Here is a 27,551-nt window from a genome sequence, read left to right on the forward strand (position 1 = left end):
AGGTGTGTGACCAACAGCTGAGACACCGCGAGCAGGGCTTGGAGGGTGCTGGTGAGCGCTGGGACAGAGCATCCCCTCTGTCACCCCGTTCATAAAAGGTGTTCCTGAACCCAGGGATGCTGCAGGGAAGCGTCTGCCATGGCCAGCCCAACTTTTCCCAAGCAAACCCTGCAGCAGTGATGCAAACTAGAGCAAAACGCAGCAGGATGCAGCATCCTGGTACCCCAGAATTGGGGTCCCTGCCAAGGGGTTACATGGGACATGGCAGCTCTCATAGTCCTGGGTGAAGAAGGAAATCCCATGAAATAAAATATAAACTTCAGAACGGCTTGAGCCAACCCATGAACAAATAATTTTAATGGTTTTTTTTTTAGCAGACCGTAGTTTTTTCGGAGCTCCACAGTCTCCTCTCTTTGAAGTTGGACAGATACAGTAAACACAACAAATATATGATACAACCCATCACAGCTGGATTAAAAAAAATACACAAAAAATATAATACATAAAAAAATTGGATTTTTTAACATTGTGGACTGACGCAGCTCTAAAAATGGTGATTGTAACCCTGGTAAGCTTTACAAAGTCTTTAAAAAAATAAAACAGTACTTCATGTGAAATTCATAAATACACTGGAGGCGAACGGAGGGGCTGGGGGAGCTGAGAAAGTGTCTCTGGGATCATGGCTAAACCCCAGCCAGGGCTGCTGGGGGCAGCAGTCTGTGTGCGTGGGGTGCAGTGTGAGCCCTGGGCTCGGTGCAGGCACGAGGGAGGCAGGGAAGGAGGGATGGAGGGAGGGAGGGATGGAGGCACAAACCGGTCCAGTTAACAAAGAGCTTCGTCCCCCATCAGGGCTGGGAGTGGGCACGCCTGTGGTTTATGGTGGGGGAGCTTTCTGAGTTTGCATTCCCAGAGTTTTAGATCAGTGAGTGAAACAGAAGGAAAAAAAACAAACCCAAAAACAAACCCAAAAACCTACAAAACAACAAACAAACATGCTACATATGAGAACTTGGCCAGAGAGGCCCAGCACAGCCCTGGCATGGTTTGCCAGTGCCTGGCTTTGGATTTTTTCTCTCTTTTTCCCTCCCTGCTCCGTCTGCCCTGCTCACTGCAGCCACCTCAGTCCAGTCCCACCAGAGCCTGGCCCGGGGCTGGCTCTGCCCCTTCCCTCAGGGATGGGTGGCTTTTCCCAGCAGCAAGAGGTCGAAGTCCCCATGCCTCACAGGACACGTGGCACCAAGGCAGCAGCCAAGGCACCTTCCTGAGCTCTGGGGCTGTTCCTGCTCCTTGCACTGAGCCCAACCCTGCCCTGTCCCCCTCCCAAAGCAGCTGCAGTGCCCCTCAGAACACCCCTGCCTCCTTCCCACTGCCTTCACTCCCCTGCCAACATGAGAAACCCATCCAGACCTGGCCACCCCGGGCTCTCTGTCCCCCTGCCAGCCTCCTGCCACCCTGCTCCCTGCCACCTCTGTCCCTCTGTGACCCTCCTGCAGCCTGGGGCTGCTTTCCCCAGACTCTGCCCTTGCAACTGCAGCCTCAGGACTGGGCACTCTGCCTTGGCTTACTTTGGGCTGCAGCCACAAAAATACCTCCAAGCTGACCCAGTCCCTTCTCCTGGCACCCCTCCTGGTCTCTGTCCCCTCTCTGTCTCTCTCCTTGCCCACTGACAGCTTGGCCCTGCACTGCTCAATGTTTTTCCCTGCACCTCCCTGGCCACTCCCCACAGGATGCAGGAGAGTGGACGGAGCAGTTTGGAACAGTCATTGCAGAAAAAAGGCAAAAAAAAAGGTGAAGGAACAACAAAAAAAATAAAAGAAACAAGGAAAATGTACATACACAAAATAAATCAGGCAATCTGCCCCTCACTGCTCTGCACTCACGACTCCTCAGCAAGCAGCCACAGTGGGGACACTGAGCCTGGGCCAGCCCCAAGTGCAATTCCTGAACACAGCACGAGGAATCCCCCACAAATCCCAGCCAGAGGTGGAGGCACCCCAAACCTTTCCCTAAACAAGCCACTTCCCATGCAGGGTGGGAGGGCAGCACCTGGCACTGCAGAGGGCCATCAGCCTGATTACAAGCATGGTGTCTTTTTAAAAAGTATTAAAAAGCACTTTCATTAAAAAAAAAAAAAAAAAAAAAAAGGAAAAAAAAGGAAAAAAAGGAGCCATAAACCCCCGTGGTTTGCATTGTCAATGCCCTCATGCCTTCACTGGTTCCCAGGGCATGGAGAAGGAGCACCCCTGGGGGTGGCAGTGTCCCCCTGCCCCACCCTGCCTGTCCATCCCCCGTGCCCTGGGCTGTGCCACGCGGTGCCAGCGCTGCTGTCGCTGCCATGCCCACCAGTTCCAGACCTGGCACGGTGCTGCATCCTCCTGCCCGTCCATGCTCGCTGCTCTCCTCTCCTCTCAGGCCCAGAGCCACTTCTGAGCAAGGCTGGCGTGGAAGGAGGGCTCCTCCTCTGCTCCTCGTCCTGCTGCTGGCACGCTGGGATCCTGGCCTCCATCAGCAACACCGAGGGCTGCTCTCTCCCTCTCCAGCACCAGATGTGGCCTTCCTTTCTCCCTACACTTCCTTTCCCATTCTTCTTTTCTTTTTCTTTTTTTCTTTTTTTTTTTTTTGGTAATTTTATTTATTTATTAAAAAAAAAAAAAAAAAGAAACTGTTCCTAAGTAGAAAACATCTGCGATCATCACAAGTCAGTCTTTTTTGGCTATTGTTTTTCTTCCTCCTCCTGTCTTCAAATGACTTCTCACAAGGCAACAGGCACGGGTGGCATTTCTGCAGGGCCCCCTCCCTCCCCTGCAGGCCCCTCGTGGCCCTGCCTGTCCCCAGGGGCCCCTAGTCCTTGACCAGCTTGTACACGTGGTGCTGGGCGCCGTGCTCGCTGGTGGACACCTCGAAAACGAAGGCAATGCAGAGCAAGGTTTCCTGGGTATCCCTGTTCGTAACGACCTGCAGCAGAGCAGAGGGGGTTAGGGGAGTGCTGTGCCCGTGGGCAGGGCTGCTGCCTGGGGGGCTGCAGATCTTGGGCTCAGGCACGGCCGCTTTGCACCATGAAAACGTTTGCTACCCATTGTTTGTGGGGTCACACAGGCAGTAGCACAGCCAATTGAATTGCACCATCAAGATTTACTACAGAGTTTTGGGGATGTTGCACAGGCTCAGGAATAGCCCGAACTGCACCACCAAAATTTTTTTGGGGAAGTTGAATTGGCTCAGGCCCAGCCACTGCATTTGCACCACCAAAAACTGCTACAGATTATTTGGTGAAGTCAAACACACTCAGGTGCAGCCAATTTAATTGCACCATGAAAATTTACTACAGAGTTTTGGGGATGTTGCACAGGCTCAGGAACAGCCCGAACTGCACCACCAAAAATTTGTTTGGGGGAATTGAATTGCCTCAGGCCCAGCCACTGCATTTGCACCACCAAAAACTGCTACAGATTATTTGGTGAAGTCAAACACACTCAGGTGCAGCCAATTTAATTGCACCATGAAAATTTACTACAGAGTTTTGGGGATGTTGCACAGGCTCAGGAACAGCTCGAACTGCACCACCAAAATTTTTTTGGGGGGAAGTTGAATTGGCTCAGGCCCAGCCACTGCATTTGCATCACCAAAGACTGATACAGATTATTTGGTGAAATCAAACTCAGGCGCAGCCAATTTAATTACACCATGAAAATTTTGCTCCCTGTTATCTGGTAGACTTGTCCAGGCTTGGGCACAGCCACTCTGTTTGCACCACCAAGATCTGCTCCCTGGAATTCAGGCCCAGCCAGGTCAGTGCGGGGCCAGCAGGGTCGATCCAAGAGTGGGCTCCACACTCCTGGTGGGACACACCCCCTGGAAAAGGAGGGGAGCTATACCTGCAGGATGGTGAAATTCTCCAGGACACTGTTCATCATGTACTTCTCCGGGAGGTGCTTGAGTTTGTGGATGAAGTTGATCATGTACTCGCACATGGGGGAGCGGTGGATGCGGTAGACGAAGCGGCCGTTCTCCAGCCGCGCGTACTCCGTCTGCGGGGACAGCCAGCTGAGCAGCTGGGACATGGCACTGTCCTCTCCACCCCACCCATAAACATGGTACTCATGTGTCCTACACCCAGCTCTGGGGTTTTCTCCATCCCAGGACCCATCACGGACTAACTCCGACCCGTTCGCGATGCAGCGGGACATGGAACTCACCTCCACCTTCTCCACGACCTGCTTCCCAAAGGAGCACACCTTGGTGGAGACTGTGATGGTCATGTTCTCTGCACTGCTGTACTGGCTGCTGACACCATAGAAGGTCCCTGGCCCGTCCTGGATCGTGCTGTTCAGATCCGCCTGAAGAGAGCAGAGGGACAGAGGGTCCCGTGAGGCACCACCACACCCAGCTCCCCATGGGGATGAGCTGCCCAGGATGCTCCAGCTCTGCCAGCAGAGAGCCTGACCCTCAATGAGCCTGTAGCTTGAGCACGACCCTCCCCACAGTCACCCTCCCAGCAGGAGGAGGGTTACACCCAAAACTCAACAAAAAAATACATATATACCCAAAACTTGACGAGAAAGAAGGAGTTCTGGGGCCCACGCTCATAGAGCTCCTTGAGGCCGCCCTTCTTCTCGGGAAACTTGTCGTAGATCTGGCGGATGTCCACGGCCTCCAGCAGGGGGTCGCTGTAGGAGGGGTTCGTCTGGCCGATGTGCACGAAGAGGTGTTTGCTGTACTGTAGGGAGCGGGGTGGGGACAGCAGCAGGACGGGTCAGGCAGCAGCAAGGCGCCACCAGGCACGGGGAGGGAGGGACGGGCGCCGTGCCAGGCGGGAGGTGGGTGCACAGAGGGGATTTTTTACCGTTTCAGCATCCCGGGGCACCTCCATGAAGGCGGAGTACTCGAGGAGCCGGAGCTTGGCGGAGGCGATGGTGCGGTCCTGCCAGACCGGCACGGCCGAGGCAGCTGGCGGGAGCGGAGCCAAGGGCTCGTAACCTGGGCCAGGGGAGTGACACGGGGGTGGGGGGACAGCCAGGAACCGGGGTGACCCCCCCTGCAATGCTGCTGTCCCCCCTGCAGCCCCCACCTCCCATATCCAGCTCCCTCCCAGCACACGGTGGGTAAAACATCTAAAACACGAGGTGTACTCAGTGGGAAGGGGCTGGAGGGTCCCGCTCACTGGGGAGCTTTTTGCTGGATTTCAGCTCAGGATTTTCCCCCACTAGAGCTGGGGAGGAGACACAGGTGGGTGGCACCATGCATGGGAAGGGAGAGAGGACAGACTCAGGCAGGGACACTGGGTTCCCTCCAAGGGGGTAAGGACATGACTTACTGGCTAGTGATGGAGGCATGGGTGGCTGGATGGGGTAAGCTGGTTGTGCAAACGGTTTAATGCTGGAAAGGAAAAAGCATCATCAGGTCACCAAGGCCGGGATGCCCCAGCCCCTTGGCAAGGTGGGGTCCTGCTGGTGCTGGGTGTGGAGGGGTCTGTACTTACTCCTGAGAGGGTCCAGGCTGTCCTGGGATAGGCCCACTCCAAAACTGGGAAAACAGCACAGGGAAGAGTCAGTCTTCTGACTCTCCCCACTCCCAACATTTCCCTGCTCACCTGCTGCAAAGCAGGGAGCCCTGCACTGCCACCAGGGCTGAGAATGCTGTTGAACACCCCCCTGCCCCATGTGTGTCCCCACCAGCCCGGGCTGTCCCCGTGTGGGGCTGTCCTCACCCTGGGGGCAGCAGAGAAGACGGCCTGAGGAAGAGGAGGAGGGGGGCTGAGCTTGTTCTGCAGGACGCTGGCTGACACGATCTGCGCTGAGGACATGGAAGCCATGCTCTGCAGAGCCTTATCCTTCGAGACCTGGTCCTGAGGGGAACAGGGGGACAGGGGGGGTTACACAGGGGCAGACTGAGCTCCCTCAATCCCAGCGTGCCTGGCAGGTTTTGTAAAGCCAGCAGCCAATCCCACAGCCCAGCCTGGCGCAGAGGGATCCCCCCACCCCCTCCCAAACATTAATTAACACCTGAAGCTTGCCAAAATCCTCTGGGCAAAAGCTGACGGGTCTGGAAAATGCCCCCTCCCACTGCTGCTGGCCCTCCCTCCTTGGGGACGTGAAGGGTTTTTAGCCCCTCCACTGGAGAGGGCACAATGCAGTGGGGAACAAAAGGAATTTCAGACTCAAGCTCAACTTACCAAGTTCATGGCCTGTCCGCAAAAGAAAGGGAAAAAAAAAAGGTTAGAGTGTCATGGGAACCTTTGGGCACTCTGTACACCTCCCCTAAGTCACTGCTGGTGTCAGCTGGGGCAGAGTTAATTTTCTCCAGAGCACAGGCATGGGGGTAAAGAGAATTAACTGCACCCCAGTTGAAACCAGCACAGCTGGGTCATCACCATCCCCATGCTGGCTCATCACCACAGCCCGACCTGGGGAGTGAAGCCCTGGCTGCTCCCCAGGGATGCACACGGTGGCCACTGATGCCAGGCTTAATCCCACCAGGAATGGGATGCCAAAGTCCCCCACCCACTCTTAAGAGGTCACTGGTGAGCCAGGCCTGTGCCTTTCTTGGCTGTTTAAATCCTCTACAGCCTCCTGGGCTCACCCCCTGTGCTGTGTGTGCACTGACAGAGGAGACCAATTCTTTTTCCTTTTGCTGCAAAAGTCACAGCACTGCTGGGCAGGAGCTCCAGGGCTCCAGGCCTGGCCCAGAGCAGGGCTGCTCCTCCACTTGCATTGCTAGGACACGTTCATGCTGGTCCCAGAGCACACCCTCTGCTTTCCCTCTGAACCTTCCCCAGGGATCAATGCTTCATTTATTTTCACCCGGGGCAGGGCAGGAGGGCGGGCGTGCAGCCACATGCCAGGAGCACGAACACACACCTGACTGCAGCTCAAAAATACAGATACTGCAGCTCAAAAATACAGATACCTGACTGAAGCTCAAAAATACAGACACTGCAGCTCAAAAATACAGATACCTGACTGCAGCTCAAAAATACAGACATTGCAGCTTAAAAATACAGATACTGCATCTCAAAAATACAAACATTGCAGCTCAAAAATACAGATACCTGACTGCAGCTCAAAAATACAGACACTGCAGCTCAAAAATACAGATACTGCTCATGGAAGTGTCTTCATCCCACAGGACGTGGGTCACCCCACAGTGCTGGCTGAGGGCAGGGGGCTGCCTGCACTGATCCTGAGAAGGGATGTTCTGTATCCTCAAGTATTGTCCAGGGGGATCTCTGCCCTGGCTGCTCCATCCAGAATCCTGCAGGCAGCATGGCTGGGCATGGAGAGCACAGCCATGGACCCCTGGGGTCACTGCTGCCTCCAACTTGCCCTTGCTCTGCACTGTGCCATGTGGCAAGGAAAGATTTATTTATTTTATTTTATTTTATTTTATTTTATTTTATTTTATTTTATTTTATTTTATTTTATTTTATTTTATTTTAATTTTGTAAAGTCTTCTGCTGCTGTTGACTTTGCTGCCTGCCCCCCTCACATCCCTGACTCTCTCTTGGGGCTGGAGCCTGGCTTTAAGGCATACAAGCCCAAAGGAGCATCCCAAAATAAGTTTCAGATGCTCTCCCTGGCTTCTCCTAGCAGACCAAACCCTGGTCTGGCTGTGGGAGCCCTCCTGGCATCCCCTCATGGGGCACTGGGGTCCCTGCTGGTCTTTGGGGGGCACACCTTGGTGGGCACCCAGGCAGCATAAGCTGGAGTTTATTAAAGCTCTGAGGATGAGAATGCTCCAGCTCTGCCAGCGCCCCTCGCTGCCAGCTGTGACTGCCAGCCTCAGTGCTGGACATGGACACAGGACAGGGGGAGCTGGTGATGCCTTTGGGACCTCAAGGCCATCAGGCTGAAAGATTTCCTGGGCTCCCACTCACACTGCAAGGCAGCAAATCTCCCCTGGGGCTACCCAAGGAGCTGCTCCTGGTGTGACAGTGCAGAGATGAACTGAGGCATGGCAGCAGCTGGCTGTCCCCAGTGGGTGGCTGTGCACTGAGGACCTCTCTGTGCCCCACCTCACATCACGTGGGTGCAACCCAAGCAGGGCTTGGGCCTTTGGTGATGCCCTCAGTCCTGGCCATGTCCCCCCATCATCACCCTCCCCGCTGCCACCACAAGGTTTGGTGGGAACAGTTATGGAAAGGTTAGTTGGGCTCCAGTCAGGATGAGGGAAAGAAGGAAGGAAGAAAAGAAAAGCCAACCAGGAAAGAGAGAGAGAATGATCCATTTTTTTTCTCACTTGGCTCCCTTGGCTCCTGGCACTGTGTCCTTGTCCCCAGCATGGCCCCAGCTGGACCCGCTGCCACTCACATCCCTGTGGTGCCCCTGGCAGTGCTCACACCCTGCTGCACCACAAGCCACTGGGCTGGCAGCCTGCAGGGACCCCTGGGCCCCCCTGCTTCTGCCCACATCACACCAGCACCACACTGAGCTGGGTCAGGCTCGGGTGTGGAGGGCCTTGGCACACCTTGCTTGAACCTCACTTTGCCTCACTGGCTGCCCTGGGGGGCCCTTCTCCTTGTGGGAGAACCCCTGATGGCCCAAAAGGTGGGGCAGCCCTCACACACCACCAGAGGAGGCTTTAAACCCACATCTCCCCAGGGCAGAGTCCTTGCCTGGATGCAAAGAGGGGATTTGGCACCACATTCACCCTCCTGGAGGAAAGGGCAGAGCTCTGCTCCCCTCCTTGCACCTCCCTCTGGGCATCCCACAACGCCGCCTGTAAAAACCACCTGACCCAAGGAGCCAAGTGAGGGGGAAGGAAAAAAAACACCAAAAAAAGGAGAGGCAAAACAGGAAAGCAAGCAGCACACGGCAGAGCCCAGCGCGTTAGCTGTAGCAGGCGGGGGCCAGGCGAGGCAGGGCGTACCTTCAGCTTGGACTGAATCTCACGAGATTTCCGTCGGGCAAGAACCTGCAAGTGGCTAGAGACCTGCAGAGAGAGAGCAGAAGGAGAGGGGGAACAGCAGAGCCGTCAACCAGAGGAAAGGAGGAGGAAGGAGAGGGGCTGCCCATGCTCACAGAGACACCGCCGCGGACACCTGGGCAAGGGCGCCAACGTACCTTGATGCCAACCTGGTACTCCCGCACCTTCTTCCGAGCTAGAACCTGTATGTGGCTGGACACCTAGCGCCCGCCACGCCGTTCGGAAAGGAAAACACAGAGAGTGTGAAGATGTGCTCCCCCGGCAGGGCGGGCTCTGTCCCCGGGGCAGGGAGTGCAGGAGCGGGGCAGCGCTTCGGCTGCTCCCCGCGGTGCTCGGGGTCCTGCACCCGCCAGGAGCTGCAGGAAGGAAAGTGAGGGGGCACCCCGGTGCTGCGTGAGGCTGGTTTGGGCCCACCCCAGGCTGGGGTGAAGCTCCTTGGTGTAAAGGTGCTGCAGTTGAGGGGTCCACCTCTTGGGGACAGACAGACAGACCTTGCTTATGGAGCCTGGCAGGTCTGAGGTGCCCTGGGGTGAAGCTCCTGGGTATAAAACTGCTGCAGTTGAGGGGGTGGGTCCCCATTTATCACCTTTTGAGCACAGACAGACAGACCCTGCCAGCATCATAAGCCTGGCAGGTTTGAGGTGCTCTGGGGTGAAGCTCCTTGGTGTAAAGGAGCTGCAGTTGAGGGGTCCCCATTTACCACCTTTTGGGGACAGACAGACCTTGCTTATGGAGTTTGGCAGGTCTGAGGTGCCCTGGGGTGAAGCTTCTTGCTGTAAAGGTGCTGCAGTTGAGGGGTCCCCATTTACCACCTCTTGGGGACAGACAGACAGACCTTGCCAGGACCATAAGCCTGGCAGGTTTGAGGTGCCCTGGGGTCAAGCTCCTTGGTGTAAAACTGCTGCAGTTGAGGGGGTGGGTCCCCATTTATCACTTCTTGGGGACAGACAGACAGACCCTGCCAGCACCATAAGCCTGGCAGGTTTGAGGCGCCCTGGGTTACTTGGTGGGGCCTGTGGGTCCAGGAGGAACTGGCACATTGCCCCAGGGCTCCTGCTGGTTTTGCACATGGGAAAGGTGAGAAAGTTGGGGTTTTGTGTCCAGGCTCCTGTAAGAGCAAGATCTAAAGAAAAGGGGCTGATGTCCAGGCAGTAAAGGCACAGCAAGGCTGGGGGGCCATCCACTGGAAGGGTGGCCATCCACGCATCCATGCTTCAGGGCTGATTTTGGCAAAAACCTGCTACCACCAGTGCCAGGCTGTCCAAGAGGAGACACCAGGCTGCCCAGGAGACGACTGCACAGAGGGATCCCAGAGTTCCCCATGGAGGGGGGCCCAGTTAAGTGTTTAACCCAGAAATGAAGTGCTGTTTGGCACTGCTCTGAACACAAAACCAGAGGTCAGACCCTGGTCCCTCTCCTTTCAGCATAAGTCCTGGAGGAATGACCTCTCCAGTGCTGGGGACCAGAGTCCCTCTCCTGTGGGGACTTGTGGCATGGAACAGTCCCAGAATAAGTGTCCCAAACCCAACCATCTCCAAGGGCTCTGCCTGGATGGGTGGCCTGGGGACCACCACGAGGGGAGGGAAGAGCCATGGGACACATGACAAAGGGACATGTCTCATTGAGGGCTGCAGCAACCCACTCCTCAGACACGTTTGGTGAAGCAAGGGCTTGCAGGGACCTCTGTGTGCCCTGCAGGGACCTCTGTGTGCCCTGCAGGGACTTCTGTGTGCCCTGCAAGGACCTCTGTGTGCCCTGCAGGGACCTCTGTGTGCCCTGCCTGCCCCAGCATCCAGCCAGGCAGGGCAGTGAGAGCAGGACAAGGGCTCCGTGGTACCTCCAGCCCCAGCAGGACCAGCACCACAGCCCCACACAGCCTGCCCCTGCATCCCTGGCTGGCACGGGGATGCCTTGCTCTCAGCCCATGGGGCCTGGAGTGCCTTTGCTGTGGCACCAAGTGGCACAAAGCCTGGCAAGGGGCAGAGCTAGGAACAGTCCCCAGATGCAGAAGGCACACACAGACACACACACACACTGCCCAGAGAGAGTCTGGGGGCTCCTGCCACCCCCAGGGTCACCCCAGCCAGCGGGGGGCCCGGGTGCTGCCTGCCCCCACACCCCAATTTCAAGGCATCCTGGGGCTGAGGAAACCCCAGGGGATTTGTGCTCACAGACCAAGCCCCTCGCAGAGGATGGGGACCCGCTGGCAGCAGCGGTGGCTCGAGGAGGGGACACAGATGACAGCTGGACATCCGCTGCCCCTCGGGCTTACCTGGCACCGCCTCCCACCCCGCCCCGAGCCCACCCCGGGAGAAAAAGCAGAGCAACGCCTCACCTGCTTCCTCGTCCGGGTCTTCCCCGTTCGCAGCTTGATGTAGCGGGCGATCAGCTCGTTACGACCTGCGGGCAGAGCCTGCGGTCAGCCCGGGGACACGGGGGGCAGCAGCCCCGGGGCACACGGGGGACACGAGGGGCATCAGCCCCGACACAGGGGGGACACGGGGGGCAGCAGCCCCGGAGCCCGCGGGGCATCAGCCCCAGGACACGGGGGGCATCAGTCCCGGAGCACAGTGGGGTAATCAGCTCCGAGGCACGGGGGGGGATCAGCCCGGCACAGGGGGGGCAGCAGCCCCAGACCCTGCGGGGCAGCAGCCCCGGCACACGGGGGGCATCAGTCCCGGAGCACAGTGGGGTAATCAGCCCCGGGGCACGGGGGGCACACGGGGGGCATCAGTCCCGGCACAGGAGTGGATCATCCCTGGAGCACACGGGGGGATCAGCCCCGGACCCCGCGGGGTATCATCCCGGCACAAGGGGGGATCAGTCCCAGCACACGGGGGGCTCAGCCCTGGCACAGGAGTGGATCATCCCCGGGGCACACGGGGGAATCAGCCCCGGCACAGGGGGAGCAGCAGCCCCGGCACAAGGGGGTATCAGCCCCGGGGCACACGGGGGGATCAGCCCCGGGGCATACGGGGGGCATCAGTCCCGGCACACGTGGGGATCAGCCCCGGCACAGGGGGGGATCAGCCCCGGGGCACGGGGGGCATCAGTCCCGGCACACGGGGGGATCATCCCGGCACACGGGGGGATCATCCCGGCACACGTGGGGATCAGCCCCGGCACAGGGGGGATCCCCCCGGACCCCCGCGCCCCCGCGCTGGCGAGGGAGGCGCTGCCAGGAGGTGGCGCTGCCGCGACAGCGCCGGGGCGACCTCGGGGACACGGGGGTGGCCACGCCAGGCCAGGGCACCCCCCAAGCTGCCTTACCACCCCCGCGGCTCAGAGCGAGGTGACAGTCACCAGGGACCCCCATCACAAACCACAGCGCCCCTCGAAGCCCACGGCAGCCCCCAGCGAGCCCACCCCGGGCAGCCGTGCCCGCGGGGGTCCCGGGCTAGCCCCCCACCCCACCCCGGGCACCCCGCTTCCCGTTCACAAGCCGTGCTGGCCTTTCCACCAGTATTTCCTAACGTCCCGGTCTAATTCGAAGCAGAAGTTGCTTTTGCGCCACATTTCGGGGGCCAGCTGTGGCCAATCTACGTTCAAACGTCAGAGCAGCTGGGAGCTTTCTTCTCCCGGCCCCGGCCCCCCCGGCCCCCGCCGGACCCCCCCGCGCACGGGGGCAGCCAGGCACGCCAGATTTATTTTAATGGACCAGATGGTCGCGGTTGGAACTTGTCGAAATGCCCTTGGAGCAGGTTTCAGCTTTAAAAGAATTAAAAAAAAAAAAATCCCTTAAAAAAAAATACAACCCCCAACCCCCCCATTCCACCCCGTTGGCCCCCTCCCAGCCCCACAGCAACTGGGCCCTCCTGGGGGGACACACACATGGGGACAGACAGGGCCAGGTGGCACGCAGAGACAGCTGCCCCTCGGGGTGCCCGTGCCAGGCAAGGAGCTGCAGGGTGGGTGACAATGGGGGTGGCCCCTTGCACAGCCTGGTGGCACCCCCAGGCACAGCTCCCACCCCTCCTGGCGCCCTCCTTAGCACCCAGCAGGGGCCAGGTCTTCAAGGGTGTCCCTTCAAGCCCAGGTGAGATGACACCCACAGCAGGGAGCCTGCTGCTGAGCCCCAGTTTGGGGGTACACCTTCAAACACCCCCTTTGCATGCCCTGCTCCTGAATGCCATCCTCTGTGCCCCATATCCTGCCTGTGGGAATGAAATATGGGGGAAAAAAATACAGGAAAGAAATGTGGGGCTTTCCTGGACTCGGTGAGCCAGCGCCAGCCCTAGTGCCCAGCATCTCCTGCACCCATCCTGCCACACGCCATGCCCAGGGCTGCACCCTCACAGCCATCCCCGTGCCCACGTGCCCTGTCCCTTGTCCCTTTTCCCTGTGATTCATCTGGACCGTGCCATTCCCTCCGAGAGGGCACGTCCTCCTCCAAATTACCACATTCCCCAAATTCCTCTCCCCTGACACCACCACGTGAACCAGTTGGACAGGCTGGGTTAAAAATAACCCAGCGGAGCAAGGCCCAGTGTGCCCGTGCTGGGTCCTGGCTCCCCAGCTCCCACCTTGCCTTGCCACCCCCGCAGAGCTGGCACCAGCCTGCCAGGGTGCCCTGGGCACCCTGGAACCCCCAAAAAGAGGGGTGGTGAAGGACAGCAGAGGCGCTGGCACCCCATCCTGCCGTGTGCTGGCATCCCCTGTGCTGCCAGTGCCTCTGGTGCCCTTGGTAATGCCAGCCAGGGGTGCTGGGGGTCCCAGAGGGGAGGTGCTGGGGAAGGTGGGGGGAGATGAAAGGCCGGCAGGGGCTGCTGCCTCTTTAAGCAGCTGCCAGATGTCTCTGCAAGGCTGGAAAAACCGGTTGGGGCGTGCTTCGAAGGGCCAGGCTCCCGGCGGCACTTCAGCTATTCCCAGAGAAATCCAAAAAATGCACACGCTTGGGAAGCCCTGGGCTCCTCCACCTCCCCCCCAGCCCGCTCCTCCAGCAGCCCCCGTGCCGTGGGTGGGGGGCCCTGGCAAGTGGGGTGGCACAGGTAGCTGGCACGGCTGTGGGGACAGGGGCATAGTGCTCTCCAGCAAGCCTCGTCCCTTTTGCCTCTCTCTAGTGGCACTGGGGGAGCCAGTGCTGTGCCAGCAGCATCTGGGCAGGTGGATTTTGGGGGCTGGGGACAGAGATGCCAGCCCTGGTCCTGTTGTCACTGTGGCGTGTTGGTAATATGGCAGCCTGCTCCTGAATTTGAGGTCACTGGCCCTTGGGGGTGACATCACGGGATGTGCAGGGCAGGAGGTACCAGTCCCTATCCTGGCAGGGATAGAGAGTTTTGGGAGACACCAAAAACGAGGCTGACACACCAAAATCATCCCCTCAGTGGGGCTGACCAGCCCCGCTGCCACCAATGAAGTCACCAAAAGCTGAGCTGGGTGCAGGCGGCTCAGGGTGGGTGAGTGACCCTTGCCACAGGGTGCTCTGGCCACCAGGTCCGGTTGGGGAAGGTCTGGGGAGGTTTTTGGAGGCACAGGGGAGCAGCAGGGCTGGGGCTGCCCTGTCCTGTGCCCGCTCCCTGCCCCACGGCTTCACCAAACCAGTCGGTCCGGCAGGGCCGAGAGAGGGAGGGAGCGGGAGGGAGGGACACAGGTCACTGCCACCTCCCCAGCCCAGCTCCAGATCAACCCCAGCCAGCTCCTTTCGGGGCTGGGGGATGCTCGAGGGCGACACCCCAGCGTGGGCTTGGGGCAGGAGGTTTTTCAGCTCAGCCCTGGCCGTGCTGTGCCTCCATCCCGCCGCCGTCACTCACCGTACATCTTGCCCTCATCTGAGAGGATGATTTTCCTCCTGCCGCAGGGTGGGTAGATCGCCAGCGCCTCCTGGAAGCTCTGCTCGATGTCTGGACTCCACACTCCCTCGGCATCATTGTCCAGACTCTTGTCCATGCCGTCCTGGCCATCTTCCCGCCCCTCCCCAGGGCTGCCGCTGGCGTTCCAGCTGTTGGACGCTATGGTGCTGGCTGCTCTGGGCTCCGACCCTGAGCCCCCACGGATATGGGACAACCTGCTGGGACACAGGGGACACCTGTCAGAGCCAGGAAGCCTTGCTGGGGCACGGGGTGCAGTGACAGCGTGGTGCCAGGGCTGTTGCTGGCCCTGTTCTCACTGGCACCCAGAGCAGCATCTCATTGCAAGGCATCAGACACACAAACAGGCTTTCCTCGGGGGCAGAGCAGGATTTCTATGAGTACCCCCAAATCCAAGCCACAAGTGACCACCCAGGATCCACCCAAATAAAGTTTGGGAAGGAAACTGCCCCCAGCTACTGTATTACCCATACAAGGAACTTGGGCACATGGTGTTTATAGCTGACACCTCGGGACAGGGTGGCAGCAGCCCCACAGCCTGTGAACCTGACCCTGCTCCAGCACCCACCGCCAAACAGCAGTCTCTTTGGGCAAGCTGGCCCAAAAAACACCCCTAGGCCCCAAAATCCCAGCTCCACCACGCCTGGCAAAGGCAGAGCTGGGATTTGAAGGGAGATGCTGAGCAGCCCCAAGCCAGACCCCACTAATGGGAACCAGGTGGCCAGAGCCGTCCAGCAGCGCTCCCCTGGCACCAGGAGAGGCCCCCCACCCTAGGGATGCTCAGCTGGGGCCCCGAGCCCTCCCCAGCTGGTGGGTGATGCTGGGGAGCCTTCAGTCCTCCTCCTCCTCGTCCTGCCCAGCTCCCAGCGCAGCGTTTCAGTGTTTTGCAATAACATGTTTGGCGGCAGCTGCCGGCGGTGGGAGCGAGAGGTGTCTCCTGCGCCGCCGCGCTTCCCGGACGGGCTGGGAGTGTACAAAGGTCTCCAGCACAGACATCTCCTTTTAAAGGAACTGCTGAGCCCGCTGGCTCAAGTGCGCTGCGAGGCCTTGCTTGCTGCCTCTCTCTCTCTCTCTCTCTTTTTTTTTTTTTTTTTTCCTTTTATAAAAAAAGAAACTTAGCCCCCCCATCCCTGCTCTCTCCCTCGTCGCGATGTGATGTCAGCCCCTCCGGTCCCGCCGCCCGTCCCCCCCCGGCTGCCGCCTCTCCCCCTCTTGCTGAGCACTGTGGCCAAATAAGGAGAACTGGATTGTAGGATCGAGCCAGCCGGCCAAGGCAGGGATGGCGGCAGGACGGGCCAGCGGCACCCCGCTGTGCCTGCTGCTGGGGACACCCCGGCAGGGATGCAGGGCGCAAACCCCGCAGGGTTTGGGGATGGGAGGGCAGGGAACACAGGGATGGAGAGGGTGGAATAAGGGGACAGGCCAGGGGGAGCCTCACTCGTCCTACAGCTCAGAGCATCAGGGCTCTGTCCCCGTGGGCACCTACACGGGGGTGAAACTGCCTTGGTGCTGAGCCCTGGCTGGTCTCCCAGGACCCCCAGACATGGGGGAACCTGAGACTGCACGTCAGCAGCAGCCCCCAAAGGCCTCAATGGTCTCAGACCCCACAGCAAACCCAGACCCCTCAGCAAACCCAGACCCCAGTGTCACAAAATCTCAGTGCCAGGAACCCTGCAGCCCAGTGCCAGCCCAGGACCCAGCAGCACCCACAGGGCTGTCATCAGCTCATCCTAACAGGGGAAAGCCCCAAGAGCTGGCGCCGGAGGGTGACTTTACAGGGACTCACCAGACCCACCCTGCCCTCCCTGATGGGTGATTTGGGGGCCAAGAGAAAAGCTATAGGGCTGGGAGCAAAACCACCACGGGGCTGGCTGGACCACGGCAGGCATTGTGCCCAGCGCCCCGGGTCACCGTGCCAGGCGCTGCCTGCACAGCCAGGGTGACAGCTGCCCCCACACCCTGCCTGTGACACACGCGTCCCCCTCCCTTGGAGCTCCCCAGCCCCATCCCACCCCGCTCCCCCTCCAGCAGGGAAATCCCAGCCCAGCCTTTTCAGGGAAGCTGGGAGAGGAGGGAGGGTGATGCTGGGGCCCCGGCCAAGGTGCGAGGAAGCAGCTCCTCCTCCTTCTCCTCCTCCACCGAACCTGCTTTTGGCCGGGACATTGGATTTCCTGGAGGGAGGGTGCATGCACCGCGCTGACGCAAGGCACGGCCGAGTGCCGCTCCACCCTGCCCTTACAAAACACCAACAACAGCAGCAATTAGGGAACCGGCACGGCTGGACAGCCTGCAGAGACCGCGGCCAGACCTGCTCCGCGCAGGCAAGGGGACCGGACCTGCCGGAAAACATGTCACCGGCAGGATCCTGCCTCCCAGCTGCTCCCCAGGGCAGGAAGACCCCCCCTCCCACAGCACGGGCATCTCTGCAGGGTTTGGGCACCCCAGGACCACTGACCCACATCCCCAGGGGATGCTTGCCTACTCTGAGGATGCTCAGCACCCTTGAGAGGGGATGGTCAGTGACAGCCAGGCCAGGAGGGTGTCCCCACTGCCAGCTCACTCACCCCTCATGCCCTGAATTTGTGGGGGGCACACGCAGGGTTTGGGGACCACTGACCCACATCCCCAGGGGATGCTTGCTTACTCTGAGGATGCTCACCACCCTTGAGAGGGGATGGTCAGTGACAGCCAGGCCAGGAGGGTGGGCAGCTCACTCGCCCCTCACGCCCTGAATTTGTGGGGGGCACACGCTCCAGCCCACAGCTTCAGAGGGGGCTGGAGGGTCCCCCAGTGGATGTGGTGCCCAGAGCAGGCAGGGGAGGATGCCTGCAGGGCAGGATGCCTCCAGGGCAGCCCTTATCTCCCTGCCAGGTCACGGCTGCTCAGGAGACTGGGATGGTGTTCCCACAGCTCCCAGGGCTTGGCCCCAGCACCAGGGGCAGGGGATGTGAGGGAAACCTGAGCAGGGAGGGGGGCTGCAGGCAGCCACCCTGTTGGGAGAGCTGCTTGGGGCTGGGGACCCTGCTAGAGCCACAGGAAACCTCCTTAAACCCTTCCAAAGCAAAGGGGGAGGCAAAGAGGGAAGGGCGCCTGAGAAATGGGTGTTTTGTGGCGGGTGAGGGAAGGAAATACTTCAGAGGCAGTCAGAGAAGCACCGTGGGCACCCTGTGAGTGCCAAAGGACAGCAGCAAGGTGCTGCTGGATCCAGCACAACCAGCCACGATAGGGATTGGCTCAGGGACGTGCAGGGTGGCACAGGGGTGGCACTTGGGGCTGGCAGCACGGGGACATTGTGACACGGGCAGAGGTGCCCGTCACTCCCACACTGCACCCAGACCTCATCCTTGAGCCGTGCTGCCGAGCTGGGGGACAGCATATCCCTCTTCCCCAGCATGGTCAGCCCCAAAAGCTCCATCCCATCTGGTGCACCGTGAGGCTGTCTCACCCCCAGCAGCCCTTGCACTGCCCCAAACCTTTGTGTCCTGCCCAAACTGGGACAGGGGTGGTGGCTGTTGTCACAGCTTCTCCTCAAACCACCTGGAGCGGAGGGCACGGTCACCAAGGGGTTTGCAGCACAGCATGTCCCCCGCTGGCACTGGCCAGAGGGACAAGGTGTGGGACAGAGCAGCCCCAAGGACCCCTTCTTACCTGGGGCTGCCCAGGTGGCAGGGGACATGGGGACAAAAGGACTCTGCAAAGGTGCTGGGGACACTGCGGAGGCAAAGAGCCCTGCAAAGACAGGGAGGGGGATCCAGCTGCATCCTGCCTCCATCCTGCCTCCCCGTGCAGGGGCCCAGGGCTGTGCAGCCCTTCTCCCTCCCCCCTGCACCCAGACCCCACGGCTAAAGGATAAAAGTTCATGACAAGCCCGGGCAGGACCAGCACAGAGCAGCTCAGCCCTGCACTGGCCCAGTGCCGCCTGCACCAGCCCTGTGGGGGAACACGAGGCTGCTGTCACCCCTCCCTGCCACCGTGACTGATGGCACCCACACTCTGGAGGCGAGGGGGACACGAGTCCCATCCTCCCTGGTGCTGAGTGCTCTGTGAGCCATCAAAGCTGGGGCTCTAGGGCAGCCAGCTCCTCGTGCCCTGGCACACCGGGGCTCAGCGAGGGCACAGCTGGGCTCTGATTCTGGCACTGATTTGTAGGCAGGCAGAGGTTTTTGTTAACACGCCCCTCGTTTCAGGCAGGGGAGCGCTGGCTGGGGCCGTGTCCCTGCTCCTGCCTCTCCCCACCTGGTGACACGGCCAGGAGGAATGCTGCCCACACAGTCACAGGGCCACCAGCTCCGCAGAGCCCCTGGGAGGAAACCCAAAAGCTGTGGAGCTCCTGGGGGACGCCAGCAAGACCACAGCACACCAGAGAAGACGCTGCCGTGCCCTCTGCAGTGCACAGAGCGGGATGCTCTCGGCTCTGCCAAGATGTCCCTGCAGCTCTTCACAGGAGCCCCACATCCCTGGCACCTTGCCCAGGGACCCTCTGGGCACACCGTGCCCCATTCCTGCAGGGAAACACCATCCTGGCTGGCACATGGCTGTGCCAGGGACAGCCAGAGCTCACCGAGGCGGGTGGCACGGCACGAGGGCGGTGAAAGGAGCTTTGTTTACATTGTGCTGCTCTTCCAAACAGCTCAGGCTGTGGTGAGGGATTCCCTGGCTCCTGGATGGAGCGGTGGCCACCCTGCTCTCTCCCACCCAGGTCTGCACCTCCCGACTGGCCACATCCTCTCTGAAAGGTCCCCTGGCACAGTCTGGGCACCCAGCCGGTGGCAGAGCCCCCAGTGCACCAGGCCAGCTCCCCGTGAGACAGCCCAACTCATTTCCTCCCCTCTATCACTTCCTGTCCCTTCCGGCCTGGCGGGCGGCTCAGGAAGCAATTGGAGCGAGGAAACCGCAGGAAGCCACGTGGCAGCATCCCACCAGGGTCAGGAGGAGTGCCAGGGCTGCCCCCGGCTCCCCATGCCCCCCAGCCCCAGCTGGACCCCACCAGCCAAGGGGTCCCCTAGCTCCCAGCAAAGCCCTGGGCTGGCAGGGATGTGGCTGGTCCTTGCTCAGCCATGTGAGCCTGAGGGATGCTCAGACCCCTCATCCCAGGGAGCTGTGGGTGAACAAAGAGAAAACGTGAGCCATTTGCCCCCAAAATATTTGGGGTAGAGAGGAGGAAGGGGATGAGGCCAAGCCAGGGCACAGCTCCCTCCTAATGGCAGAATCACGGGCACCCACGCCAACCCCTCCATGCCCTCCTTCTCCCCAGTCCTGGCAGGGTGGCACAGCCAGGTTTCACCTTCTGGAGGACCTGAGCCGGTTTTGCTCGAGTCTTCAGGCTCAGGACCCGAGGGCAGAGGACAGACGGACACTGTAACCCGGCGTGCCTCCCTGGCCCAATTACACTGCCCTGCCCAGCCAGGACGGGGCGTTTCACCCAGCAGCGCATAAATAGAAAGCTTTTAGAGCATTAATTGCTCTCTGTGTTATGAAACGAGCTGGATGGAAACAACAGGGTTGGAGTTGCCTGCTGGGGATGGGCCACCCCCGTGTTGTCCCGTGACACCCCCAGAGCTGGTAGCCCATGGCACAGGCAGTGCTGGGCACAGCACCCATTGGGGACTGCTGAATTGGCCAAAATATATCCACCCCAGGATGCCTTCTCCTCAACATCCCCTGCAATGAGCTCAAGAAGTCCCGAGTCCTTGGGGACTCCCAGCTTGTCCCAAAGGGAAAATAAGAGTTTCTGGTGTCAGGGGAGCACCAGGGAAGCCTGGGTCGGGCAGTTCTGTGCCTGCAGTGGGACAGTGTCCTACCACTGGGGCCAGCCAGACCCCACCAGCCCTCTGCCCTGCTCCTAGGAGGAGAAATGCTTCCACAGAAGAGCTCCAGGTGCTGCTGACCCCATTTTATGCCATTGCAGCAGGGCCAGGGAAAACATCTCCCAGGGGACACTACCAGGCAAGGAGGAGGAGGAGGAGGAGGAGGAGGAGGAGGAGGAGGAGGAAGGCTGCAATGAATTTCACACCTGCCCCCAGCCTCCTCCGCCCCCGTGAAACCCAAGCCTGCCCAGGCAGCAGCTGTGCCCACTGCCCGCTCTGTGGCACTGCTGGAGCCCAGGGTCAGCACCGACTGCCACGCTCAGCTCCCAGCCAGAAAAACCCCGTGGGATGTGGGGAGTGAGAAGGGACTGGGGGGATCAGCTCCTGAGACACCGGGCAGGCATTACCACCCCAGCTGAGACACGGAGACGTCCCTGGCTGCCAGTCTGGCACAGAATGTGACACTGCACTGTCACCCCCGTGAGGGGGACATGCTTCCCTGCCCTCCTGCTCAAAGCAGTGCCCAGCTGAGTCCTCCAGGAGCTGCAACAGCAGGTACAGGCTGCCCTGCACAAACCCCATCCGTGATTTATTCCCAGAAAGGGAGATTTTGATTTAGCACCATTTTGCTGCCACCACCCCCAGACAGTCCCAGGGAATCCTCGTGCGTGCCAGGAGCGTGCTGGGAGCCCGGGGCAGCTCATGGCCTTCCCCCAGCATCTCCTGCCACGGCCCGAGCCCGGAGCTGGAGACGGGCACAGCGACTCCAGCTCCCGCAGATTGAAAAATTGCCCTGGAATCCTTGGGGAGGAAAACTGCTAAAAATACAAGAAGGCAGTATTCTTGGTAAAAGGAGCTCCAGCGAGGAGCACGGCCCAAGAGTGCCAGAGAGCCCAGCACAGTGTGTTAGACCCCTGCCCAGCACACTGGTGTCCAAACACCACAGCTGGACCCTGACAACTCTGCAGTGCCACCCAGGCAAGGCTGCAAGGGGACACAGCAGCCACCCCATGCCAGAGCTGGAGCCCAAACTCGTGCCATGAGCTGGGCACAGGTGCTGGCAAGCACAGAAAACAGAACCCTGCCCAACTCATCCACCAAGCACCCTGGCACAAAGCTGGGCAGGGAGAAGCAGGGTCGTGGAGCAGACCTTCTCTCCTGAACAGGGAGAAGCAGAGTTTTGGAGCAGACCTTCTCTCCCAGGAAAGGAGAAGCAGAGTTTTGGAGCAGACCTTCTCTCCTGGGCAGGGAGCAGGGTCTTGGAGCAGACCTTCTCCCCCAGGAAAGGAGAAGCAGGGTTTTGGAGCAGACCTTCTCTCCTGGGCAGGGAGCAGGGTTTTGGAGCAGACCTTCTCTCCTGGGCAGGGAGCAGGGTCTTGGAGCAGACCTTCTCCCCCAGGAAAGGAGAAGCAGGGTTTTGGAGCAGACCTTCTCTCTGGGCAGGGAGCAGGGTCTTGGAGCAGACCTTCTCTCCTGGGCAGGGAGCAGGGTCTTGGAGCAGACCTTCTCTCTGGGCAGGGAGCAGGGTCTTGGAGCAGACCTTCTCTCCCGGACTGTGAAGCGCCCAGATCTTCCTGCTAATAAAAACCCGACGCTCGGCTGGGTCGGCAGCTCGCATGCCTGCGTGCGGGTGTGCTTCTTCCTAAACCCGAATTGCCTAAGCCGGCGGGGGGGAGGCAGGAGCTGGCTGCCTCTGGGGGAAGGGCGAGGAGCTGGCATGGGAACGGCAGCCCATCCTCCACGCACCCGCGTCTGTAAACTTTGAACATCTTCCGGAGAGAAGTTAGTGGCTATTGTGAACAGCTGGATCTAATTTTACGAGGAGCGAGGAGGAGACAGTTGTGGGGAAATAATAAGGCTTGGCGCTCGCAGGCGAGGATCCCCGAGCCCGGCCAGCCTTCCTGCCTCCACCGCACTGCGCCGGGGGAGCGCTGGCGAGACGGTCACGGGGAAACTGAGGCACGGAGCAGCGCCCGCCTCCTGGATAACGCCAGCCGGGAATAAGGGCTTTGCCCTCGAGTGTTTTCCCGGCCCCACCGCCTCTCCAGCAGCCGGGGGGCACCTCGGAGCACCGAGGTGGGCTGGCAGCATCTTCAGAGCCACGGTGACCCCGCGCTCGCTCCCGATGCTCGGCGGTGCGAGTGCGACACCTCCCTCCAGCCGGCTGCTTCCCCGGAGGCTCTGCCCACCTCCTAAAATTAGCTGCAGCCCTGCTGTCCCCTCGGCGGCCACCCCCGGGGAGCTCTGCCAGCACACGCTCCGGGTCCCGATCCCCCGGCAGCAAGGGGGAAGGGGATGGAGCAGCCTCCTCCATCACTCACACCTCGCCAGCCGGCACAGCCAGCGCTCCCCGCTGTCACCTCAGTGCCGCAGGAGCGAGCCCAGGGTGAGTCTGGGTCGGCTTCATGGAGCAGGGACCAGCACAGGCTGGGACACAGCCAGAGCCCCGCTGGGAGGTGGCAGTGGTGGGCACGAGGGTTTTGGGGCTGCTGTTGTCTCATGGCAGTGTAATTGGGGATGCTGGGGGCGTTGGAGCATCACATCTGTTTGGGACGGGACGGGGGGACGAGCTCCATGGGGATTTGTGCTGCCAGGATGGGACGTGCCTCGTGCGATCGGTATTTCCACAAATCCTTCACCCACAGGTACACTGCACCAGCGTGGAGCCCTCTGTCAACACTGTCACCACACGGCCACCATCTGCCAACCCCAAGAACGAGACCGTGGGGCTCACAGCCTGTCACCCCCAAAGGGCTCGGCCTCATGGATTCATCAAGAAACCCTACCACGATCTGCACGGGGCACCCAAAACAGCACCAGCACCACACCACCCCCTGCTCCCACCACCACGGCCAGGCTGACCGGCACCACGAGGAGTTTTTCCCGGGGCCCCTCGCTCCCAATTTCACAGGCGGGGAGAGCTGAAACAGCGGGAGAGCTGCAGCAGCATGTCCAGACCCGCAGCGGGATCGGGACGCGCGATATCGCGCAGCCTGCAGCCGCTCCTGCCGTGTGCCCGCTGCAGGCTGGTGCGGGGCATGGCCCCGCCGGCTCACCCCATCATTACCTTCCCTCCCTCCTTCCCTCTCTCCCTCCCTCCCTCCCTCCAAAAAAACATTTCATAAGTCGCCACGTGACGGTGGCAATAGCGAACGCCCATGCGCTTCAGGTGTCTGCCCCAGCCACAACACGCAGGTGGCCTGGGCTCGGCTGCCGCGGCTCCCGGCCTGGCCCCCACCCCAAATAACACCTTGGACAAACAGCTGAGGAGGTCAGGGCACGGCCTGGCCGCTCGGCAAATCCGCCGTGGATGGAAGCTCCCAGAACCAAGGGTGGTTGGTAATAGATGTAAACACTGCGCTGTCCCGGCTGCCCCTTGCCCTAGCCATCAGGGATTTAATGAGAGGGGGAAGCTCCCAGAGATGGGATGTTTTTTGGAAAGCATCCCTCCAGTTCAGTGATGGAAGGAGAGATTTCAACCTCAAGAAGAGCCTCGGGATGGCTCTTGTCACACAGATCCCACAGCACCCCTGGTTAGGGTTTTGCTGCCCCTTCTCCCTCTTCCCCCCTCCATTTCCCACTCCCACTGACAGAAGAAGAGGTACGAACACAGGAAAACACAATTCCCACCCCAAAACCACCCAAAATTGCCCATTTATGCCCTTTCTGGCTGCACCCAGTCTCGCCACCGAGCTCACCTGCCACCAGCCTCGTGCTCTCTGTGTGTTTGATGGGAGCTGCGCGGTTACTTGCTTTTTAATACATTAATTATAGCTGATTACCGCTGCCACCCCCACCTCCTCAGTGCCATGACCTGCTCACACACCGCCAGGAAAAGGCTCCTTCCTTGGGCACAGCGCCAGGGCCACCGGGACTCGCCTCCCAACCCACTTGGTGGTGGCAAGATGGGGATTAAAAGGCGATTAAAAGGAGATGCTGTTTCTGATATCATGATAAACAGCCACCGCATGGCATAGCAAATGGATGCAAGTTCCTTTTCTTGATGGAGCTGGAGGATTCTGCTTTGGAGGAAAGGGATTTTAGATGTGGGATGACTGCTGGAGGGTTATGCTGTCCAAAGTGCCCTGGTTGAAACATCCCCCTCCTCTGAGCTGCACCCCAAAGCAGCAGGCACCTCAGGCAGGACGAGGCTCCTCGAAATCCCTGGGTGCCATTTTTAGAAGGTGGCTGGACCCGCTGCTTTCAAAGGGTTATTCCTGTCAGAAAATCCAGCGTGGTGCCAGCCACATGCCCACGGTGGGGAGGTAGCTGGGTGCTCGAGGTCCCTGGGGATGGCAATGTGCCCCTGTGCCACCCAGCTGTCAGGAGGAGCTGCTCAGCCCACAGCCATCTGCAGTCTCTTCCCATGGGAATGCTGACCCTATAACACCCAAACAGGGCCAAATCCAGCGCCTTGTCCCCATGGGACAGTCATGTTTGTCCTCTCTGGTGGGGAAGTGCTGGGGCACTGCCACAGTGACCACCACCTGCCCTGCCACCAGGGTCCCAGGTGGTGGTCACCGTGGCAGTGCCCCAGCACCCCACATTTCTACCCCCTACCCATTTCTCTTTTGGCTTCACCACTGAGTGACCTCAGCAAGCCCTCGCCCGCTTTGGGGACCCTCCTTCTCCCAGTCTTGTGGGAAACGACCCCCAAGGGGTGTGGGCTGTGAGGCCACAGAGGCCCCAGCTCCAGCGGGTGCACGGGGGGCACAGCAGCCTGGCAAACCCCAACCCTCCCCTCAGCATCCAGCGCCGGGGGGAGGCTGGCAGCCGGGCTGGCAGGGCCCCCCAGGGTGGCCGGGCACTGCCAATGCCCTGACTCACGACACGCACGTACCCGCGCGGGGTAAAGCGATAGGAGGGGAGAGAGGATGCCGGAGCCCAAAATACCCCGGCGTGCCTGACACAGGAGATTATCGCTTCGCTGATGGGACCATCGCCCAGCCCGGCCGGCCCCGGCTCCCTGCAAAGCACCAAAACCCCCCAAAATCGCAGCCTTCACCTTTCCCCCTGCCAACCACCCAACAGCTGCGGGGTGCCCGCCACACCAGCCCGGCCACTGGTGTCATTTCCAGCTGGTTTCTCCCCAAACTGGTTTTTTTCTCAGTCAGTAGAAGCCAAATGTGTTGTATAGGGCCTGAGTGGTTTTGGGGTGTTGGAAGTGGGTGACTCTGTGAGGGCTTGGCCGTGTTTTCCTTCCAAGGGGGTTAAGGGGAAAAAAAAAACAACACCAAACCCAAGGAGGGTGTAAAAATAAAACAATAATAATAATAATAAAGATGACACACTGCTGAAAATTATACATCTAATTGCCGCCTTGTTAGCAAAGCACCCCTATGACGAGGCACAAAGTGTTTAGCACACACTCAGTGCGTGGTCATCCCCTACATGCGTGTGACACACATGTAGCGTGACACGCGGGTGACCCCGGGACCCTCCCGCGCCGCTTCCCCGGGGGGCTCGGCCCGGGGCGGGCAACCCCCGCTCCGCACCGCCCCGAGGTGCGGGCACAAGGCCCCTTTGTCACCCCGGGGATGCAGCGCAGCCCCGACGGGGCGAACACCCCGCGACCCCACCGCGGGGGGAGCGAACGGCCCGGCCGTGCCCCCCCAGCACACACCCACCGCGGAGGCACCGAGCCGCCGGCCGGGGGGCGAGCGTGGCCGGTGCGACCCCGCCGCCCCCCGCCATCCGCCGGGAGGAAGGAGGGGCTGCAGGAGGAGGAGGAGGAGGCGGAGGAAGGGGGGTTGGGAGTCTCTCCCCGGCGGGCGCTTACCTGCTCCGTGCTCCGGAGGGGCTGGGCCGGCCGCGGTGCCGGGAGCGGGGCCGGGGCCGGAGCGGGGCCGGGGCCGGGCCGGGCCGGGCGGGCGGAGGAATGCGGGGAGCGCGGCGGGCTCCCGGGACCGCGCACCGAGCCAGGCGCAGCGACGGGAAAGTTTATGCGAGGGAGGAGCGGAAAGTTGGGAGTCAATCAGGAGGCGGCGGGGCCGGGCCGGGCCGCCTCCTCCTCCCCTAACCTCCTTCCCCACCTCCTCCTCCTCCTCCTCCTCCTCCTCCTCCTCCTCCTCCTCCTCCTCCTCCTCCTCCTCCTCTTCTTCCCGGCCCTTCCGTCGGGGCAGCGGGGACGCGGGACTTCCCTTCCACAGGGAGGTTTATTTTTTGGGAAAAGGCAGCCCTAGAGTTCGGCTCGGCCCGGCCCGGGTTATGGGAGCGCCCTCTATGAGCCTTCCTCGCCTTCCTCCTCTTCCTCCTTCTCCCTCCGGAATTCCCGGGATGCGGCTCTGGGATGCGGCCTTGGGGCATGAAGGTGCTGCTGGCCCGTCTTGTCGTGTCCCGTCCGCAGCCAGGCAGGGTCACCCGTGCACACCTTCATCCCCTTCTGCACATCTTCATCATCCTCTGTGCCCACTCTTCATTCCCGCCCCCCTTCACTCACCGGCGTCCCTGGGCTCACCTCTGTCCCCTTCTGCACATTTTCACTGTCTGCACGCTGTAGTGCCCTGCCACACATCTTCATCCTCCTCTTCCTTCCCATCCTGACACCCTCATCCCTCTCCTCATCCTCACACACACACACATACACTCAGTCCCCTGCCTCCCACCAGTCTGCAGACACCCCGTTTTTCCCAGACACCCACCCCGTGGTGCCCAGCATGGGAATTCAGCCCACACCGTTGGGATTTCTCAAGGGAATTCAGCCAGGATCCACGCCGTGGTCACTTCCTCTGAGCGAGCTGATGGGTGGTAATGTGCTAAGCCACAGCGAGCTGATCACATACAAATCCCTGGCCACGACCCAGCCTGACCATCAGCAACTGCAGCCCCAAAAGGGGCAAAAGCCCCGGTGCCACTGGGGCAGCACACGCCACAGGCCTGTGCCCCAGTACCCAAAACCCCCAGAGATAAATCAGGGTGAGGGATCCTGCCAGCGCCCTGCTGGGAGAAGGGATGTTCTTTGCATCCCATTCCTTCCAGAAACATATTTTTCTAATTTTCATCATGAGCTTGGTTG

At 60.4% G+C, this 27,551-nt stretch overlaps 1 protein-coding gene across 6 annotated transcripts; it reads right to left on the bottom strand.

The window, feature by feature from the left end:
- Window positions 1-329: 329 nt before the first annotated feature.
- TEAD3 (TEA domain transcription factor 3) lies at window positions 330-26,457 on the bottom strand. Of its 6 annotated transcripts, none has more exons than XM_064398876.1 (14): window positions 26,316-26,457; window positions 14,673-14,929; window positions 11,258-11,322; window positions 9,060-9,122; window positions 8,866-8,928; window positions 6,173-6,184; window positions 5,708-5,845; window positions 5,480-5,523; window positions 5,315-5,376; window positions 4,844-4,977; window positions 4,544-4,717; window positions 4,197-4,337; window positions 3,876-4,028; window positions 330-2,955 (listed from the first exon to the last, which is right to left on the bottom strand). In XM_064398876.1, exons 2-14 carry the CDS (start codon window positions 14,806-14,808, stop codon window positions 2,842-2,844), a joined length of 1,299 nt encoding a protein of 432 aa, XP_064254946.1. In that variant the 5' UTR covers window positions 14,809-14,929; window positions 26,316-26,457; the 3' UTR covers window positions 330-2,841. The 6 variants fall into 6 exon arrangements, with proteins under 6 accessions (XP_064254946.1, XP_064254943.1, XP_064254948.1 ...); XM_064398873.1 differs by having other exon boundaries at window positions 14,673-14,926; window positions 26,316-26,442; XM_064398878.1 differs by lacking the exon at window positions 9,060-9,122.
- Between the last annotated feature and the right edge of the window lie 1,094 nt (window positions 26,458-27,551).

This window comes from Passer domesticus, chromosome 25, assembly GCF_036417665.1.
Source record: "Passer domesticus isolate bPasDom1 chromosome 25, bPasDom1.hap1, whole genome shotgun sequence".
In the NCBI taxonomy this organism is placed as follows: Eukaryota; Metazoa; Chordata; class Aves; order Passeriformes; family Passeridae; genus Passer; species Passer domesticus.